The sequence below is a fragment of the Xenopus laevis genome, chromosome 9_10L (genome assembly GCF_017654675.1).
Source record: "Xenopus laevis strain J_2021 chromosome 9_10L, Xenopus_laevis_v10.1, whole genome shotgun sequence".
NCBI classification, from domain to species: domain Eukaryota; kingdom Metazoa; phylum Chordata; class Amphibia; order Anura; family Pipidae; genus Xenopus; species Xenopus laevis.
The window spans coordinates 64,928,988-64,948,835 of NC_054387.1; the positions used below are offsets into that span (position 1 = coordinate 64,928,988).

The 19,848-nt window shown below is 35.5% G+C and overlaps 1 protein-coding gene across 1 annotated transcript in view; it reads right to left on the reverse strand.

Annotated features, from left to right (window-relative positions):
• The window catches only part of LOC108701836 (low-density lipoprotein receptor-related protein 1B), a 676,036-nt gene that overhangs the window by 116,083 nt on the left and 540,105 nt on the right, over window positions 1–19,848 (reverse strand). Inside the window, exons 48-52 of the mRNA XM_041576281.1 lie at window positions 17,766–17,879; window positions 15,555–15,704; window positions 12,589–12,711; window positions 9,877–9,996; window positions 7,351–7,479 (exon numbers count right to left, since the gene is read on the reverse strand). Of these exons, the coding sequence (XP_041432215.1) occupies window positions 7,351–7,479; window positions 9,877–9,996; window positions 12,589–12,711; window positions 15,555–15,704; window positions 17,766–17,879 (636 nt within the window). The remainder of the gene's footprint in view (window positions 1–7,350; window positions 7,480–9,876; window positions 9,997–12,588; window positions 12,712–15,554; window positions 15,705–17,765; window positions 17,880–19,848) is intronic.

A 19,848-nucleotide genomic window follows, 5' to 3' on the forward strand; every position in this document is an offset into this window, starting at 1 on the left:
ATAATTAAGAATTAGAAGTACAATCTTATATTTTATTACCATATTTTTACAGACTTCTTTCTCTCAGTTTTAATATTATTGACCTTTCTTGACTAATCAGAACATCATCCTCTTTCCCATACAGAGCACCACGTGATGTTGTTCCTTATATCTAATTAAGGTGTTCATTCAGAAATTATCAATTCAGATGGAAAATCTTGCAGGTTGGGGATCAAGTTAAGCCATTTATATGTCAGATGAATGACCATTCTTCAAAGGCCCTTACATTATCTTGTTGTGGACAATCTCTCTGTCAGGGTGATAATAGCTTCATGGTTCCCCAGCATCAGTAGGTGCAGTTGAATACCATTCATCAGAAGAGGCAAGTAGGGCACTTATGCAACTATGTGGAATTTCAGAAGCATGTTTATATATATATATATGCACTTTAAAGTGATTCTGTCATGACTGATTCTGTTATGGTGTAGTTTTTATTTCTAAATTACTTTGTTTACACTGTAAAATAAATTAATTCACTCTACTATATAAAATGTTATTCCTGAAACAATAAGTATATTTTTTTTTAGTTGTGATAGTGTGTAGGCAGCCATCCCAGGATATTTTGCCTGATCCTAAGCTTTCAGAAAGATCCAGCATGTCATAATGGAGGTAAGCTATTGTTTTTTCAACTCAAAGTAACAGAAGGAGTCACGGTGGGACATGGATTTTTACTATTAAATGCTATTCTGATATGAACAGGGGGCTTTTATCTTGTGTCAGGGAGCTGTTATCATGTTACATTCCCATTGTTCTGCTGATGGACTGCTTTGGGGAAAGGGAGGGGGTGATATCACTCCAATTCGCAGTGCAGCAGTAAAGAGTGACTGATGTTTAAGAGAGCACAAGTCACATGTTTGGGACACCTGGGAAACTGACAATATGTGTAGCTCCATATCAGATTTCAAAATGGACTCCATGCAAACTACAGAGCAGTTGAATAAAAACCTTATAAATGGTATCTCAAAACAATCCCCAAGGTTCTAGTCGTTGCTCAGTATTCTGCCTATAACAACCACCCCTTTTTCATTGGGAGGAGCCATCTGCTACTCAGGTACAGCCAAGTCTTATCGTGAGAGGAGTTCTGGGTATGCAAGTGACCAAACATAGTACTGAAATGGAGAATAATAAGAGTGGTCGTGGAACAGGCCTGGTTGAAACCAAATGGGAGCAGCAGTACAGAATCAAGAGATGAGAGAGTCAATACTCAAGCAGTGGTCAGGACAGGCAGAGGACTAGACAGGTTCAGGGTCAAGTACAGATTAGTAACACTCAGAAAAGCACTCAGGAACTAACAAATAAAACCTTATATTGGGCAACAAACAGACAAGGAGCCATTTAAATTTTCAAATTTCACGCCAAAGCGATGATTTCACATTCTGCTGAACAAAGCCAAGGACAGCTGAGTGCCACAAACCCGGAAGCGACAGAGAGCATGGTGTGGAAGGAAGCGGACGTGGCAGGCATCCCCGTTGCACCCCCACTAGACCACCAGGCACGTCTCTTACATTACCCCCTCTAGAGGGGGCCACTGGACCTAGTATGAAACTGTCACTTGAGATGGTCCGCATGAACATTGGATACTAGAAAGACAAGAATCTACCAACCTTTGTACCAAATACTCAGGCTGACCTTCAACAGAAACTGACGGAGGAGAAGACTGCTGTACAGCTCTAACCAGCTTTAACAAAGAAACATGAAAAGAAAGAACTTTTAAACTAAGGGGGAAGTTACACCAGGCAAGTCTTTTACATGAAATAAATCAAAACCACACAAATGAAAACTAATTGCTAATTGATAATTGTCTTCGAATGTCTCTCTACATCATATTAAAAGATAACTCGAAGGTGAACAACCCCTTTACTAAATAGTATCAATATATCCTCTCTTTTGTGTTCAGTTTAGAGCACTCACACTTGTGAGTGCATTCATAAATGACTCCTATTTCAGAAAAAAAAATTCCCATTAAGCAGCATGTGCAGGTGGGGCATACTTATACAGTAACACTAAAGCTGCTTAAAGCTGCTATTACATAGACCAAGAAACTTGTGTAAAATGAAGCAAAACACAGCTTTCTCTAGCAGTATTTGAAAGGAGGTTGCTTTGCCAGAAACCAAACACTGAAATGTTGCTGGTTGCTCTTTTTTCTCAGCATGTGATGTCCTTTAATGTGGAAATGCAGAACAGCTCGTAGGTTAGTGCTGGCTGAGAGCACCTAACAGCTCTCGCCGCCCGATAGTCTTTGGTGATACTTGTGACAGTTCAGATATACAAGTTTGTTATGATCATCTTGTAGGTGGAAAGAGCCTATCACAGAGCTTCTGTGTACGTTATCTGTCTAATGCACTTGACAACAGAGCAAAGCTTTCAGCATCCCTAAGACAGTGAGCAGCCAGAGTAGACTGCCTTCTCACACTAAAGAACATCTTGGGGCATATGGGCATGGGCATAAGAGCAGAGAAACCTTGTTTGTGTCTATAAGAAGACACACACATGCACACACATAGCCAAAAATACATAAATATGCACACTAAATGACACCAATGCAATTTTAGAAACATATTTATCAACAGGTGAAAGTTAGAACTCACCATGTGATAAATATGCTTCCAAAAATCCCATAGGAATAAACAGAACATGGGTGAGTTTTTGTTTATTAAAATTTGAACTCCCATTTTGATAAATCTGCCCCTAAAAGTATGGAGATTCAAATTATGGAAAGATCCAGAAAAAAACAGGTCCCAAGCATAATAGGTCACATACCTGTACTAATCACTGACTAGATGGGAAACTGCACTTGTGCATATTAATACATAATGACAATTAATACTTAATAGACTAATCAGAATGAATCACTGCTTTTGTCACTGGTGCTCTATACCACCTATATTAGTAAAATTATTTTGTAACCTGTATCAAAACCAAAATAAGCAAATGTTCCTTAGAAAAGGCTAGCATTAACATCACTAGGTAAGAAATCTAGTTCCCTTATTATGTTGCAATATCTAACACACCTGTGTGCAATTTAAAATGTGCTTTACATATTTGAAAAGTTTCCAGAGCCTGGTTCATTTATAGGATTCTTAACTATGCATTTCTTGATTTCACCTGCACCTTGCTTTGCATTCATGTGCTGATTAATCAAAGATTAATCTAATTTCTGTTTAACTGCTAAATAGATACATTTCTCATAGTACATTCCACATATAGCATAGTGTCTTTGCCAATGGAACCACATAATCTAGCATTATTTTAATAATAACTGAGAACCCAGTACACAAGTACACAAACACATTCACTCAATATTTTGAACTAGGCCAGCAAGTCCCTTAGTCCAGGCTGTCCACATATTAAAGTAACATTGTGGTATTCATTTTAGTGTATGATTACAGCACACTAAAAATACTAGCCCCATTATTATACCTCATACTGGAAGTTCTTAAGCTGCAGATCCATTGTTTGTTCAGGGCAGATTCAGTCCAGCAGTAGCTTGGCAGCTTGCAGATTCAGCTATATTTGTTTGTCAAAATCAGGCCAGTTGCAAGAAATGCCATTGTGACAATATTTACCTGCATTGTTCTGGGTATTGACCAAAATGCCCAGTATGTGAAAGGTAAGTATTACATTTGATGGTGTAGCTTTTTCAACCTTACCTGTTATACTACTTTACTATACAATTCTAAAAAGAAATACCTAGCATAAAGTGAGCAAAGAAAAAAAAGCTGCATTGTCCATTAGCATAGAAGGACATCCTATATCATATAAAGACTTGAGCAACCTTATAGTAATATAAATAGAGAAAGGAATCCACTTTAAACTTTACACTTGGAATACGATTAAAATGTAACTGGAACAAGGTGCAAAGTGCTTTAGGAGAAGAGATGTTATACCCTTAGTGCTCTAGAACTTGTGTTCAATGCTTTCATAAATAATCCCTTTTGAACATAAATATGAAGCAGTAGAAAAAGCTGCTGCACGCTCTATCTAAAGACAGAGGGAAACCCTGTGATTTACTGTAACCTAATCCTCACTTATACTACAAATGAATTGCTGTTGTAGGTGCTCTATAGCTACTGCCCAAAAGAATATGAAGCAAGCTGTCTTTGATAAAGTCATTTAAGTGAGCAAACATACCTCACATTTCTGTTGTTGTGATTGCCAATCCATTATTCAATCATTTAGACACTTTACTTGATACTTTCTGGGCAGTATATACAGCGAGGCTATTAAATAAATATTGAAAAATTGTCTCTTTGCCATCAGCATGGATTTATGGTTTCCTGGTTAATGTCTATTACATGTAACTACAATATCTTTACAGAAAATACACAGATCAGTCAGATTATATTTTGGAGCTTTCTGTATAACATATTTTTGGAAAATAGATCATGTAAAGCTACAGGCAGCCATTCCAGGGGCAACTGACGATAATCTAAACTTCTTAATAAAAAAAATATTGGTGTGACGTCACTTCCAGTTAATGTAATGTTACTTATGGTCGGCAGACAAATCATTGTGGGTAACAGGCCAGGTAGAAATTCATGGGGTTCAGAAGGTGGGTAAGCGGGTCCAGATCAGGCTTAGGGTGCAGGTCTTAAAAAAAACAGTAGTGTGCAAGTCTCTATCATGAAGTCCCAAGTCACTAAACTATACTCAATGGGAGGAGAATATTCCCCATTGGCATGAGGGCAGTTTCTGGTTCCCTGGTGTACAAAAAGGAAGTCTTCAATCATCGGTGTGATAGGGCACAGGGAAAAGTATAGCTCCAGCATGCTGCGGTAGACTAACCATTTTAAAGTTAACCATTTAAGCACCTGATGAGGTATTGGTAAATCTATTTCCTTCAACTATTAATTGAACCAAAGTACTTGTTTGTACAGTAAACTGCTTTTTCATAGTCAAGAACCACTGGCACCCTTTATTTTTATTGTTACAGCATCTATGTTGTAGTACAACTACATCACCTTTACTTCAGGCACTTCCATTAAGAGCTCAGCAGAGAGAAAGAGTTGCAATATAACAATACTCTACTGTTAAGCAGCTGTGGTCTTCAATAGCTCATATTACGCTATTTTGTCAGTTTTATTAATTACAGTTCATGGATAACTCATCTGCTATGTAAATACTTGAAATGCTTAGGTACACAAATACTTAAATACGTTTTGCAATATTTACTGCAAATTGTGTCATTGGGTTCTAACTCACCATAAAGTCATTATTGTTATGAAATCAGTTATCCCTGTTTTTTTATGCTTAACAAGCAAACCATTAAGGGGGTTATTTACTAAACCTCAAATTTATCTGGTTGTGCTTTATACGGCAAAAACTAGAATTGTTAGTGGAAAAAAAACAAATTTTTCAAGATTTATTATACCCTAATGATGCAAAAAGTCTGAATCTGAAAATCTGCCATCTCAGACCTGTCAATAGGAGAGGTACCTATATCAATTTGACGTTTTGGTGGTCTGTGCTGAGTTTAGCCCAAAAATACACCTTTATTGGGGTTTTCATACAAAAACTCAAAATATCTATACATTATTGATACATGAGTTCATTTTGTGGTAGGGAATTTTGCTGACTTTGTTTTATTAAAACAATTAGATTAATTCAAGTTTTAGTAAATTACTTCCTTAATATCTGTTTCAAATTCATGTTGCATTTCTACTTATATCACTATGTAAAAGCATTTTTACATAAACAGTGATTTTTTATACCCTATGCAACAATGTTGGTTGTAGAAAATGCCATTTTGTACGGGAGAGGGGACCTGCCTTCCTACCCCTCATGAACATATTACTGCTAGATATAAGTAGCACTGCATTCATGGGGCAAATACAGATCTCTGCACTCTGACTAGACCCTTTGCAAACTTTGCACCTTTTATGAAATAATAATAATAATAATAGATGTATTAATAATAACTTAATGTTTTTTAAGGAGGGGTTAAAAAAACCTTTCTGTGGTGTCAAAAACAATATCTGATCTGGTAATGGAGTATTTGATTGCTGTAATGTCTTGTATTACAGAAGAAGCACTTGGCATTTTGAGATATTGCAACTTAAAGATCCTTGACAAATTCAGAGGTGTCTTAAATCTTTATAAACTGTAGATGTAGTATTCTTAAGGCTGACAAAATCATGCTGATATGTTTCATCTATAGACTGTTCTGATTATGTCTCAAGATTCGAATGCCACAAAGCAAATTTATGTGTGAAATGATTGCAGAAGTTGATAGATCTTTCCAGTTGAGGACCAGGGGTATTTTATAACTTTTCTCTTAAAGGAACCATATTTTAAGAAGGTGCTTATCATTGAAAGGGAGCAGGCAACCAATCATAAGGAAGAAATAAAATGCTTGTCTGCTGAAATCTTTTAAAATACCACATTGTTTATGCTACCAGTCAGACTACATCTTTTTCATGTTCAATTTCCTCTCAGATCTTTATTGCTATTTTGACAATGTGAGCCACAGCGGTTAGAAGATAAAGAAACTCTTCCAAAGAATCTAAGCTGGCCTCTCATGAATGTTATTTGTTTTCCTCTTTAAAATATTATGAAATACACTCGACTTGTAAAGCACCAAAAAATGCCGTAAAACAAACTATGGAAACTACAGATAAGCATAGAAATTCATCAAATTTTGCCATAAGGTGACAGAAGCTTCTGTGTTGGTGATCCTCTGCTTATGTTATTACTCTACTTGTATTAAGGAGTATTTTTGGGACTCAAATAGCAATTTATATTTTCAAGTTCCAAATATTATAGTCTAGATTAAATGAATTGTATTGATGTTATAAAAAGAAATCTATGGTACCTATGGTTTATGAAAGTAGCATGTAGGCCTCCGGCTAGACAGTCCTGCCTTCGAAAAACCTTTTGTCTAGCTTGGGTGCTAAAGAGGGGCAAATACTTAACATACAATGTATGTTGTTGTGAATATTAGTGAGTGAGAGCAAGGTAAAGATAATGCTGGGAAATTACTTATTATATTTAGAGCCCAATAATTACCATACAAAACCTTTGATAAAGATTGTTATTAAATTCCTCTAAAAATAAATAGTGGTTTCAAGGAGCATTTGACTAGAGCATTCCCAGCAGAAAGCATCAGTCAAATTAGATGTATAATTGAGATAAACAACCTGTCACTAGGGCTGGATTTTTAGGCATGTAATCTCGGTTCATGAAAAGTGTTGAAGATGGTAAATATATATGTGCATGTTGGGTTATGCAGTGGCAATATTGCTAGGAACATAAAATATACTTTTGTGATGCAGTATTCATTCAAAGATATTACAAATCAAACCACATTTTTACCACAACCAGCTGTTGAAAGTTCATCACTTCCATTTGGGCAGTCTCTTTCTCCATCACAAAGCCAGTTAGGGGGAACACATGCATGAGAACCAGGACAGCTAAAAAAGTCAGCTGCACAGGTAACAGAACCTAGGGTTTAAGATAAAATTAGCATTAAACACTATCATAGAGGCATTATCCCATATCTTCCAGCAGCAATATTCAGCTAAAGCAAGCATGAACCCTTAAAGCATGTAACTTTATAGTTTTGTGTGTGTAATTTCATTTTTTGTTTGCATGCAAATTTTGATTTGCATTCATGTTTAAAATGCAATTTAGAAGGTTATTTATTAAAATACAATTTCATCTCTTGGTTTCAATAAAAAAAAGCTGAACCAAACTCCCATCCCCTATTTTGCCTTATTTATTAATAAAATAACTTGAATAAATCGTTTGGTAAAAACTCAATAAAATTGAGCGAAAACCACAAATCATACAATTTTTCCGACTTTTCTCCCCGAAACGTAAAATTTATTGTGGTTTTTGCCAAAACCCCCAAATTTTTCGGGCTAAACCCAGAGCAAACCACTGTATACTCAAATTGGGATAGGGACATCTCCCATTGATTTATACATTACCTTGACAGGTCTAAGATGGTGGATTTTTGGATTCAGGCTTTTTGTAACTTCGGAGTATAATAAATCTAAAAAAAAAATTAGTTTTTGTCCCAAAAAGCCTGACCAGGAAAAACTGAGATTTAGTAAATAACCCCCTTATAGTTCGATTTCTGTTTAGTATTGATTAAAAGCTTTTGTAGAAAATTTAGTATTCGGCCAAATAAAAATGTAGTTTACTTAATGAAGTGTGAATAATGTCAAACAGGATGACTTTGTACATAGGGATGTAGCGAACTGCCGATTTGGTGTTCGCGAACGCCGTTCGCGAACACCGGCAAAAAATGTGAACGTTCGCGAACAGTTCGCGAAATTCGAACACCCGCTAAAATCGTTCGAATCGAACGATCGAAGGATTTTAATCGTTCGATCGAACGATTTTCATTCGAATCGAACGATCGAAGCATTCGATCGAATGCTTTTCATTCATTCGAATGCTTACAATCGTTCGAACGAATGGAAATCGTTCGATTTTTAGCGGTCGAAGGAATTCGAATGGTCGAATGGTCGAACGATTTGTATTCGAATCGAACGCGAACTCAAAATGCGAACATCGCGCGACGTTCGCGAACATTCGGCGGACGCGAACGGTCGAAGTTCGCGCGAACAAGTTCGCCGGCGAACAGTTCGCTACATCCCTATTTGTACATAGGAAGATGAACAACCCACAAAAATGGCAATGAATCCCACTACTTGAGATCTTCTGTACCAATTTAGAAACCAAAAAACATATGTGAGGACAGTTGTGAATCTTTATCTGTACAAAAATTGGGTTCAATTTGTGTTCAGATTCTTTGATTACAAAGCTCAATACTATTTTGGCATAATCCTTCTCCATATAGGTTTGTGTCTTTTTGCACCACAATGGTTGCTTATATATATTCCTTGTTAGCATTTCTCTAAATCAGAGGCAACCCAAGCTTTATCATAACCAATGACAATAAGCAAGTTGATATATTTTATCTTTCATCCCAAAACTGTTTCTCTAAAACAGTTTTCTACCTGATAATAAGCTACCACACATAGAGAGAGATATGCAAGCTAAATGTTATTCTCTTAAACATCATTATGCAATCTAAGCAGTTGTTGCTAAACAATTGCTTCCTAAACCCTTGTGCTGTGGCCTTTAGAGTATCTCTCCCACATTCTGACTTTAGTAGGCCTTTAGACAGAAATAAAATCACTTCATCAAAACTATTAGACTAGCATCACCCAGTTAAATTCTTTGAGACATTTGTAATGGTAAAGTACCCATGATATAACCAATCCCCTGTGGGTAAAAACACATCTGAAAAACATATTCACAAGCTTTTAAATTCATAGCAATATGCTGGGAGGAACAATTTGAAGGACTGGCACCCAATAAGAGATAAATAACCTATCTCTATGAGCAACCAGTTAGAACATGTGAAATTTACAACAGTTATTATAAAGCCAAAGCTCATGTTTGGGCTAAAGAACTGGGATATCTCATTAAGTAGACTTGTCCACCTAATCTAGTTATGCTCTGGTTATAATTAGTGTTGGCCGCATCTCTCCTGTTTTGCTTCACGAAAAATTCTTGAATTTCCCACGAAATTCCCACGATGCTGGCGTCAAACTATTTTTCAGATGCAGGCAGAATTCTCACAGGTGTCGGAATTGTCGACGGCATCAGAATAGTCTAAAGCGGCAATTATATTTTGACACGGGTGAAATTTCATGGCAATTTCGCAAATTTATTTGCCGGTTGCGAAACGCGGAAATTCACCGCGAATTTGCGCCTGGCAAATAAATTCACCCATCACTAGTTATAATGAAATATCAGGTAGACTCTTGAAAATTCTGGAAACAAGGCTGCTTTTCCTTGACCATGAGGCTCTTACTTACTTACCACATAATTCTTCACTTTCATCAGAACTATTGCCACAATCATCCTCTCCATCACATACCCACTGTTTTGATATACACTTATTTTTCGAACAGGCAAATTGACTCCATGAACAGGAGGTATCTGAAGAAAAAAAAAATATATATATAGCATATCACAAATGAGGGTTGAATGCCAGTTTTATCTGTACTGTACTGATTTCTATTTATTATAACTGACTATTTTATCAAATGATTGAAAAGTATTTGTCTATACTTGAGTCATATGGGCCATATTGCAACCCATAGCATGCATGTTTGTGCCAGTACAAACACATACACAAATTAATTGTACAATTGGCAAACATTAAATATGATCCTGTTTCATAAAGCAGAAATGGCTTCTCCCTTCACAGGCTTGAAAAAAAAATAGCCAACCACATCTAAGGGTTAGTTCGCACAAGGAGATTCCGGGAGATTTTGTCGCCTGTCGACTAATCACCTTGTCTTCTGAGCGACAATATCCGCAAACTGCCTCAGTGTGTTTTCCCATAGGCGATAATGAAAAGTCGCCTGCGCTAAAGCACACACGGCAATGCGTTTTCCGAAGTCGCCCGAAGTTGCTTCGAGGCAGTAGTTTAATGTAACTTTATAAATATGACCCCAGGAGCAACTTTCATTTCTAAAGCAAATAGATTTTAATTTAATTTAAAAATATACATTCATTTGTGGGGTACAGCAAGAAACTATTGCATATATAAATAAGAAATGTGTCACAGCTGTGGATGATGTTTTTAAACATTAATATAACTGTGTAAGAACTAATAAAAACAAGAAATTAGATCAATATGAAAAAATCTAGGTTTGGAAGATTCAACTCAAATTTCAACTTCATATAAAATGTTTGAAAGCTTTATAAATATAAAAATTTTACACAATGTAAAGTAGATATGGAAATTGTAGCCTAATCTGTTTCTTGTGTTGTGTAACGTCTATTTCTAAAGTAAATATTTTGAGGAGTACTTATTTAGCAGTGAAATAAATGATATTTTAGTTTGTCGGGTTCAGGAAGAAACAAGTTATATACTGTATATAAAAAAGATGTGCCTCAGCTGTGGAGGATGTTATTAAACATTACTTCTACTGTGTGATAACATATAAAAATAAAAAATTAATAATTAAAAATCCATAAGATCAGAAGATTTAAATGAAATGCCAACTTGCCTGTAAGTCACAGTTCAATTAAAAATAAAATCTGTTGTTCTCTGTTGACAGAAATTGTACTAATCTTTGATAAGTACAAATAACTTTTGTAAAGTATGCCAGAATCGAAATACTCAACATTAATGACTCGTTTGTCAAGCTAATAATATGAAGGGGGAAAAGCAGTAATGGAAGTCATTAACAGAGACTTAATACGTTGCCTGTTTAAAATGTTGACAGTTGTACTAAAATGTTGAAATACTTTTATTAAATTATTCAGTGTTCCGGAAAAGGATTATGGGAAATTACTCATAAGCACTTCTATACAGCTCTGCTATATAAGGAGAAATACAAAACTCAATGTGAAATGATTTCACTGCAGGGCATTCCAGCGAGAAATTGGAAACGTTCAGGTAGCCTGACCTATATTTAAGCCAAATGTGAGTGAAAGCTTTTTGGGATAGTGCAGGACATTCTAATCACAGCTATTTATATTGCCTGACTTTATGTCAACATAGGTTGAAATAGAGTGTATTTGACAATTTTAACTTCTATAAATTTGTCTTCTTAGGAGTACAAAGTACCTGATGCCTGTCTTACTGACAAGTACAGACTTGCAACACAATATAATACTGCTAATTAATACAATTAATCCATCTTTCCTTGCATTTAGAGGACCATCATTATACAGAGCAATGTGATTAAATTCTAGTCATAAACAATTATTACTATACAGAGCCATTTGCATCATTGCCTAAAAATCCATCATTACAAAGAGCTATTTGTTTACTCCTGGTGCTCTTGGATCCATCACAATAATGAGCAGCTTGCATTTTTCCTGGTGACCTACAATAGTAAACTGATCCCGAGCATCCAGAGGTTCATTGGAGCAATATGATGCATTAAATGTGGCAATAGAGCATTAAAATACAGAGAACCATGCATCTTTCCTGGTACTCACATACCTAGTATATCTAATCACAAGGCCAATAACTTTGCAAAAAATTGATTATTCCTAGTGGCAAAGCAGCATCACTGAAGACAGCAGAGTGCATTGCCCTCAATGTACATAAGACCTTCCACAGCACAGAGCCATGTAACTACTTCCTAGACCCCCCTCCAAGAAAACTTTCATAGTACATAAATCTTGATTAGCAGAAGACAAGAATTGTAATACTGTATATACTGTAGCAAAACATACTGTAATAGAGAATATTATACAACCCCAGTGCACAGAAAGTCAATATCCATGTTTCCAGGGCTCAGAATTTTTTCTCAAACATTGTCACATGTTGCACCACTGCCCATTATGTGCAGAAAGAGGAAACTACTCAGGGCTATTTGCATTCTTCTCGCACAAGTACAATATCGATGACTGCTAGTGATGACTAGCTCATATTTTTGTTGAATTATGACATTTTTCCAGTAGAAAAGGAGGCAAAGGTACCATAAAGAGAAATAACTTATAAATGGTTAACAATCTAGATTCCTCTTGTGCCAAATTAAGGAACATATTTCTTATTCAAAAACTCACCACAATGTAACTCATCCCTTCCATCTTCACAGTCTCTCTGTCCATCACAAACCCAGGCATTGGAAATACATCTTCCATTTTGGCATTCAAAATAGTTTTCTTCACATTTCTGTTTGTTTTGAGCTAGACAGACATTTAAAACAGGGTAACATCAATTATCTCTGCAACAAGATATATCTACAAAAGCAAAATGCTCTTGGTTTGATTTCTTCTATTGCTGATCTTTAACCTTTCCATACACAGATTTTCAAAACAAACCAAGGAATTGAGATTAATGATAACTTCTTAGGAAAACTGGATGGTACAAAAATTGGATTTTTTTTAATGGGCTTCTTTTCTCTGGTATCTTATAAATGTGTTGCAATAGGAACAGTATTGCATGTATCTAGAAAAAATTTACAAAAAATTAAATCTGTAATTTAAATAAATAATTAAGCACTGATGAATGAATACAGTAAATTTTAGGATGAATTATAAAGGCAAGGGAAATTATTTATACAAATAAAATACAGAACTGCTCATTCTGTCTTTTGGCTATTTCTATGTACTAGAACTGACCAACCTGTGAATGTTAGCTCTGCTTAAAGGAGAAGGAAAAAAACTGAGGCAGGTTATTGGCAATAGATTAGCCACAAACTAATCTAATGCATGATAGAACACTATTTATTCTGTAGAATTCTTTACCATACCAGTAAACATACCAGTAAACAGCTCTAAAAGCTCTCTGATTGTTTAGGATAGCAGCTGCCATATTAGCTTGGTGTGATATCACCTGCCTGAGTCTCTCCATGTTCGCTCATATGTAGCTCTGGGCTCAGATTACAGCATGGAGGGGAGCAGGGAGGGAGAGAGGAGCAAACTGAGCATGCTCAAGCCGTGCACTGGAGGTTTAAGCTCAAAGAAGGAAGTCTGATACAGAAGCCCATGTCCACACAATAGAGATAAAGAAATACAGTGTTTCTTTTGACAGAGGACTAAGAGCAGCATTTCTTTGATGGTTTAATGGTGTATTTATTTAGACCTTTCTGATAAAGCTTACTTAATTTTAACTAGGGATGCACCGAATCCACTATTTTGGATTTGGCCGAACCCCTTTTTTGGAGGTGTTACCATTTTTCATGAGCTTGCTGCTATATGAAAGTGGGTAATTCTAAAACTTCATATTGTAAAGAAAAAGAACCTTCTGTGTTTTTAGCCTGTATATGAGTATGTATATATATATATTTATATATATATAATACATATATATATATATATATATATATATATATATATATATATATATATATATATATATATATATATATATATATATAGGAATTCGCTGCACATATTGTAAAGAAAAAGAACCTTCTGTGTTTTTAGCCTGTATATGAGTATGTATATATATATATTTATATATATATAATACATATAATTTAAATTTATATATATATATATATATATATATATATATATATATATATATATATATATATATATATATATATATATATATATATATATATATATATATATATATAGGAATTCGCTGCACTTAGTGTTTTATATAAGTAAGGGGATTAAGTGAGTATTTATTTAATTGGCTAATGAACATAGGATTGGTAGGTTTACAACAAAGATACACGATAGCGGGTTCGGATTTCGGAACACTTAAGGTCCCCATAGACGCAAAGATTTTTCTTTGCCGAACGATTGGTTTTAGCGAAGTCGGACCAATATGTGAAATTATTGTGAAGTTGGTGGGATTCGAACGATCGCATATCTTAGGATTTTTCGTCCGACATCTGTCAGAAAATTAATCGGCCAGGTTAAAAAATCTTTATCGGTCCCAGTGCAATCTATCTATGTTTGCAGGGCCAAGCAGGCAGCTACCCTTCAGTTTTGCTGGCAATATCCCCTAAAATGGTCTTTTTGGTTGATGGACACATTGTACATTTGTGGATGGAGTGAGCTTCAGGGCAGACCTTGTAACATAGCTCAAATATTTCCTTCCAATGTCTTTATTTATGGCATTCTCACATTGAACTAGACACTTTGAGAAAGGCCTTGGAGGAGGCCGAAATGTTAGTCTCTCATTTAACAATAACATTTTTCAAGACTTTTAAAACCTGAGAGTGCGGATCTTACTTGTTGGAGATATATATATAGACAAAATGCATGGATTGACAGCACTCCGAGGAAATACATCAAGTCAATAGTTCAAATGAATGTGGAGATTTATTGGAGGTCCAATGTTTCGGCTCGGCACAGGAGCTTTCGTCAGGGAAAGAAGGCTCCTGTGCAGAGCTGAAACATTGGATCACCAATAAATCTCCACTTTCATTTGAACTATTGACTTGATGTATTTCCTCGGAGTGCTGTCAATCCCTGCATTTTGTCTACATACTTCTCAGACTAGCACCCAGGTTTCTGCATACTAATTGTTGTGCATTCCATTGCTGTTTGATTATAGTAACATAGTAACATAGTAACATAGTAACTAAGTATTTTGAATGGTGCCAATAAAACACTGTCTATATGTATAATATAAATATAAATATATATAGATATATATATATATATATATATATATATATATATATAATTTTTATTTTTTTATTTTTTTTTTTATTTAAATTTGGGCAGGCATTATGCTGCCCTTAATCAGGAAACAATTACAAATTCAAAAGCACTGCTTGTTTAATTGTTTTCTTTAATTGCATAATTATAATGCTGTCTGGTTTTTGATAAGGCATGGCAAAGTTACCTAGAAATTGTAAGCTTATTTATTCAGCCAAATTCTATTAAACCAAAAGCCCAAATGCAACATTAGGTTAGCTTTATTCTATTTTAGAATAGGAAAGGGCTACTACGGAAAGCTCATTAATTTCATCTCTGCATGCAGCAATCTGTATCACCATACAATTTTATAGTAAAATAGAGCCAATTGGATGCATCAGCAGGAAAAGATTTTAGAAAATTACCTGGACATTTTAATTCATCCGAATAGTCCCCACAGTCATTTGCACCATCACATATCCATTCTGGCAAAATGCATAGTGAAGTAGAATTGCATCTTATAAATCCAGTCGTTTTGATGCCAAGTTTGTAATAATGAGTACAATCAGTATTGTCTGGGGGGTGATTGAAACATACACGATGTGCATTATACCACAAAAACTTCATTAAAGTCTGCCTCTGAAAGACCTCAGTTCAACAACATGCATTATTGGACCATAAAAACTTTATTTCAAAATGAAGATTTAGAGCAACAGCTGTGGAAGTACATCACAGTAAGACAAATACAACGCATATTTTGGCTTTGAATCAGTTACCTGTGATTTAATACATTGTCATGTTAATAAAGCACTTAGCAGCTGGATGAAGATTTGTTAACAACAACATTGGAGAAGTGAATTGTTATAAAAATGATGAAATAACTTTATCTATCTATATATTGGCTTGTTCAAGGGAAGAACATAAATACTTATTTAGTGCTAGAATTAACGTGTTTTTTCATTGTCTGCTTTAATTCAGTCATGTCCTACCATTAGATCATAATTAGTTTAGTAATTTTAGCCAGACAAAAATTCAGGGGCGCTCCGCCAATGACGGCAGTGCCACCCCCCCCCGGTTGCCGCTCCTGGTAACTAAGAGCCAAATTTCCGGTTTTGAACCCAGAAATACGGCTCTTCTAGTTCAGAGAGCGCAATTGCGCTCTCTGCACTAGCGACGTGGACCCCCCGCCGACCCCCGTCTGGCGCCGTGAGTGCCGTGGGGAGGCAAGGGGCAACAAAAACGAAGGCCGCCTCGGGCGGCAAATTGGGTGGGATCGCCCCTGCATACATTGGTTAATATTGGCTGAGGTGGAAAGTTGTTAAGCCCTAAATACTGCCAAATGATGGCCTCCCTAAATGGTATCATATTGAGACTTGATATTGAGAGTTATTTTTTGTTGGGCTGGAAAATCCTTTTCTATGAAGACTGCACTGGGCAATGAATAAAAATGAAAGAATGAATTAGCCTGGGTGTGGCCAATTCAGACAAATATTAATTATATGTCAATTGCACCAAAATATCCAAATAAAAATGTACCACGGAATAACATACCGAGACATAAGGACTCATTTTACAAAAGCAAATGCAGTGTGCAAATGCCAAATTTCATAAAAAGGCTCTGTAATGTGCTGTCCTCATCTTAATGCCTTCATATAGTCATTGGTTGAACCTTTTAACCTACAGTAGTGAGTTTACATTGAGTGTACAGCTCAGTAGATGCAAAGTAAGAACCTATAGCAGCCTATCAAATACTTCTCATGGGTTATACCACCAGCAGGGTAGGACACTAAGGGGCAGATTTATCAACATTTGGATTTAACTTTTTACCATGATTCAAATTTGAGTTCTCAAACTAGAATTCAAAGATTTATTATTTTCATAAATAAATATAAACATTTGGCATCTAAAATCTGGGAAGTTCATGACAGTCAATGCAATTTGAATAGCATTTTTCAATTAGGTTTTTTGAGATTAAATGAAATTTGTCAGAATTATTGTAAATGATGGGTAGAATGCTATGTAGAATGTACATGCTTGGGTTGTTTATTTCATATTTCTACACAATCAAGTTTGAGTTTTTTAATTAATAAGCATACTTTCTAGATTTTCAAATTGTCATGGTTTTGTTTATTTTAAGCAAACATGAACATTCACATTTTTATTTGTGAAAAATCTGCACTCCCTACCCCCTATATATTAGGTAAAGTATTTCTATACTAATCTTATCCAAAACTGGGGAACAATAAGTTTTTTCTGCCCTTACAAATCTCTAAAACTTAAATTTTTGAAACATAAAAAGGGGTCAAAATTCAAACTCAAATGCTGATAAATTAGCCCCTTGGTGTATGTAAGGGTATATCATTTTTAGAATTATTATTTTTCTTTTTTTAAAATAGCCATATTATTGCTTACATGCTCTTTAAAACTGTATTTCAGAACTAGAATATAACCTTCCATGGCTGAATGGCAGTATGCATGCATACTGACTCTTAGAACCAGCTACCTATGTATATTTTATAGCATATTTTAAAATTCCTCCAAAAAACAAACTAAATGAAATCCCTGCAGAATAACCTAGTGAACAGGGTGAAGAGTAAATACAGCATTTTGAGTATGGACAAGAGTAAGACTCTTACTGCAGTTCTTCTCATCTGAAGCATCCACACAATCAATCATTTGGTTGCACTGTGCTGATTTAGTAATGCAGGTCCCATCTGTGCAGTGAAATTCTGTGGACGGACATGTTGAAACTGTAGAAGTTTTATTGCAATGAAAAAAATAAGAAGAATTATGCTTTCCATTAAAAAAACTTAATCAACCAATGCATTTGTTTGTCTCCCTGCAATGTGAAAATACTTAACCATCTGCATAAGGCAAACAGTAAAGACCAATGCTTCTGCATGTTCAGGAGTAGGGGGAGCTGACTGAAACTTTTCATGTATTAAGGTGGTTTCAAATAAGTTTTTAGTTGTGAATACAGTCCCATAAATTCCTTATTTCCAGGAATACCCCATTAGCCATAACTTTCAAATCAAAAGTTGATAAAGTAGCACTTATTTGTGTGTTTTTGGTCTTGATTGCATTTAAAGGGACACTAAACCCTGCAGTACTGCAATGCTCAACCACACTTTACTCAGATGTTGTTGGACTACTAATTCCAGCATACTTAAACATATTATCAAGTTTAAAGGAACAGTTACATCAAAAAATAAAGTGTTTTAAAGTAATAAAAATAGAATGCAGTGTTGCCCTGCACTGGTAAAATGTCTGTTTGCTTCAGAAAGATTACTATTGTTTATATAAATAAACTGCTGTGCAACAATGGGGGCAGCCATTCAAAGGAGAAAAGTCTCAGGTTACACAGCAGATATCAGATAAGCTGTGCAGAACATAATGGTGTTATCTGTTATCCACTATTTAACCTATGCCATGTAACCTTTTTTCAAATTCCAACCATTGCTACAGAGCAGCTTGTTGATGTTAACTATAGGAGTGTTTTTGAAGCAAGCATATCAGTTTTACCAGTGCAGTGCATCAGTACATGATATTTTCATTACTTTAAAACACTTTAATTTTTTGGTGTTTCTGTTCCTTTAATGCATGCTGGTAGATGTAGATCAGCAACATCTGGTTGCATATTTAAAGGAATATGGCTCAATAAAACCTTTCCCCAGCTCTCAAGGATCAGCATTAAACTGCTAAATAATCCTAGGGGGCCCAGTGCAACAGCATTGCAATTTAATTTAGTGTTAGTTAAAGGAGAAGGAAAATCGTTTACCACTTGGGGTTGCCAAATGTTAGGCACTGCCAAGTGAATGTATTTACATGCCTGAAACCCAGGGTCAGTGCTCCTATCAGCAGAAAACTGCACTGGGCCGGGGTTATTCCAGCGAGCATCACACAGTGCTCCTCTTCCGGCTTCTTCTTTCTTCTCAGTGAAAAGCTAAACTTTAACTAAAAAGTCCGTTTTTTTTTTAATTTTACTGCGCATGTGCTGCCCTGGGAAATTTGAAGAAAGAAGAAGCCATAAGAGAAGTACTCCATGGTGTTCACTGGAATAACCCCAGGCCAGTGTCGTTTTCTGCTGATGGGAGCACCGGCCCGGGGTTTCAGGTAAATAAATACATTCACTTGGGGGTGCCTAGCATTTGGCACCCCCAAGTGGTAAGTGACTTTCCTTTTCCTTTAAAGTATGGATAGCCTTTACAAATAGCCATGGTTTTCTAAAAAGAAATACACACTCTGTATATGCATTTATATTGCATATTTTTCATCTCTATTGATGTTATAGACGAAGTAAATATGACATACAACACATGATTAGTTAGTCATAATTTATTTATGCTAAATAAATTATTTATAGCTTGACAGAAGGCTTAGAATAGCTGGAAACATTGCTGTAGGGCACTATTCCCTTTTTTTACAACACAATATTAACTTGAGTTGATGCACCCTAAAATGGTGTGGTTAAAGTAAGCAGATACATTAGTATTGTACTATAACCTATGACCAGGTGCTACTTGCCTACATACTGTACCTATATCTATCTATCTCTTAAAAAAAAGTGTGATCTAGTAAAGGTCCGTTGTTCTTGGAGAAAACCCTCATCCTGTGCTTACTAGATAGATAACAGTAAATAGATTTGTAGAATATGACAAAATATAGTAGCAGTAGATTATAGTAGGGCATGTGAATGATATCAGTGGAAGAGGCAAATTG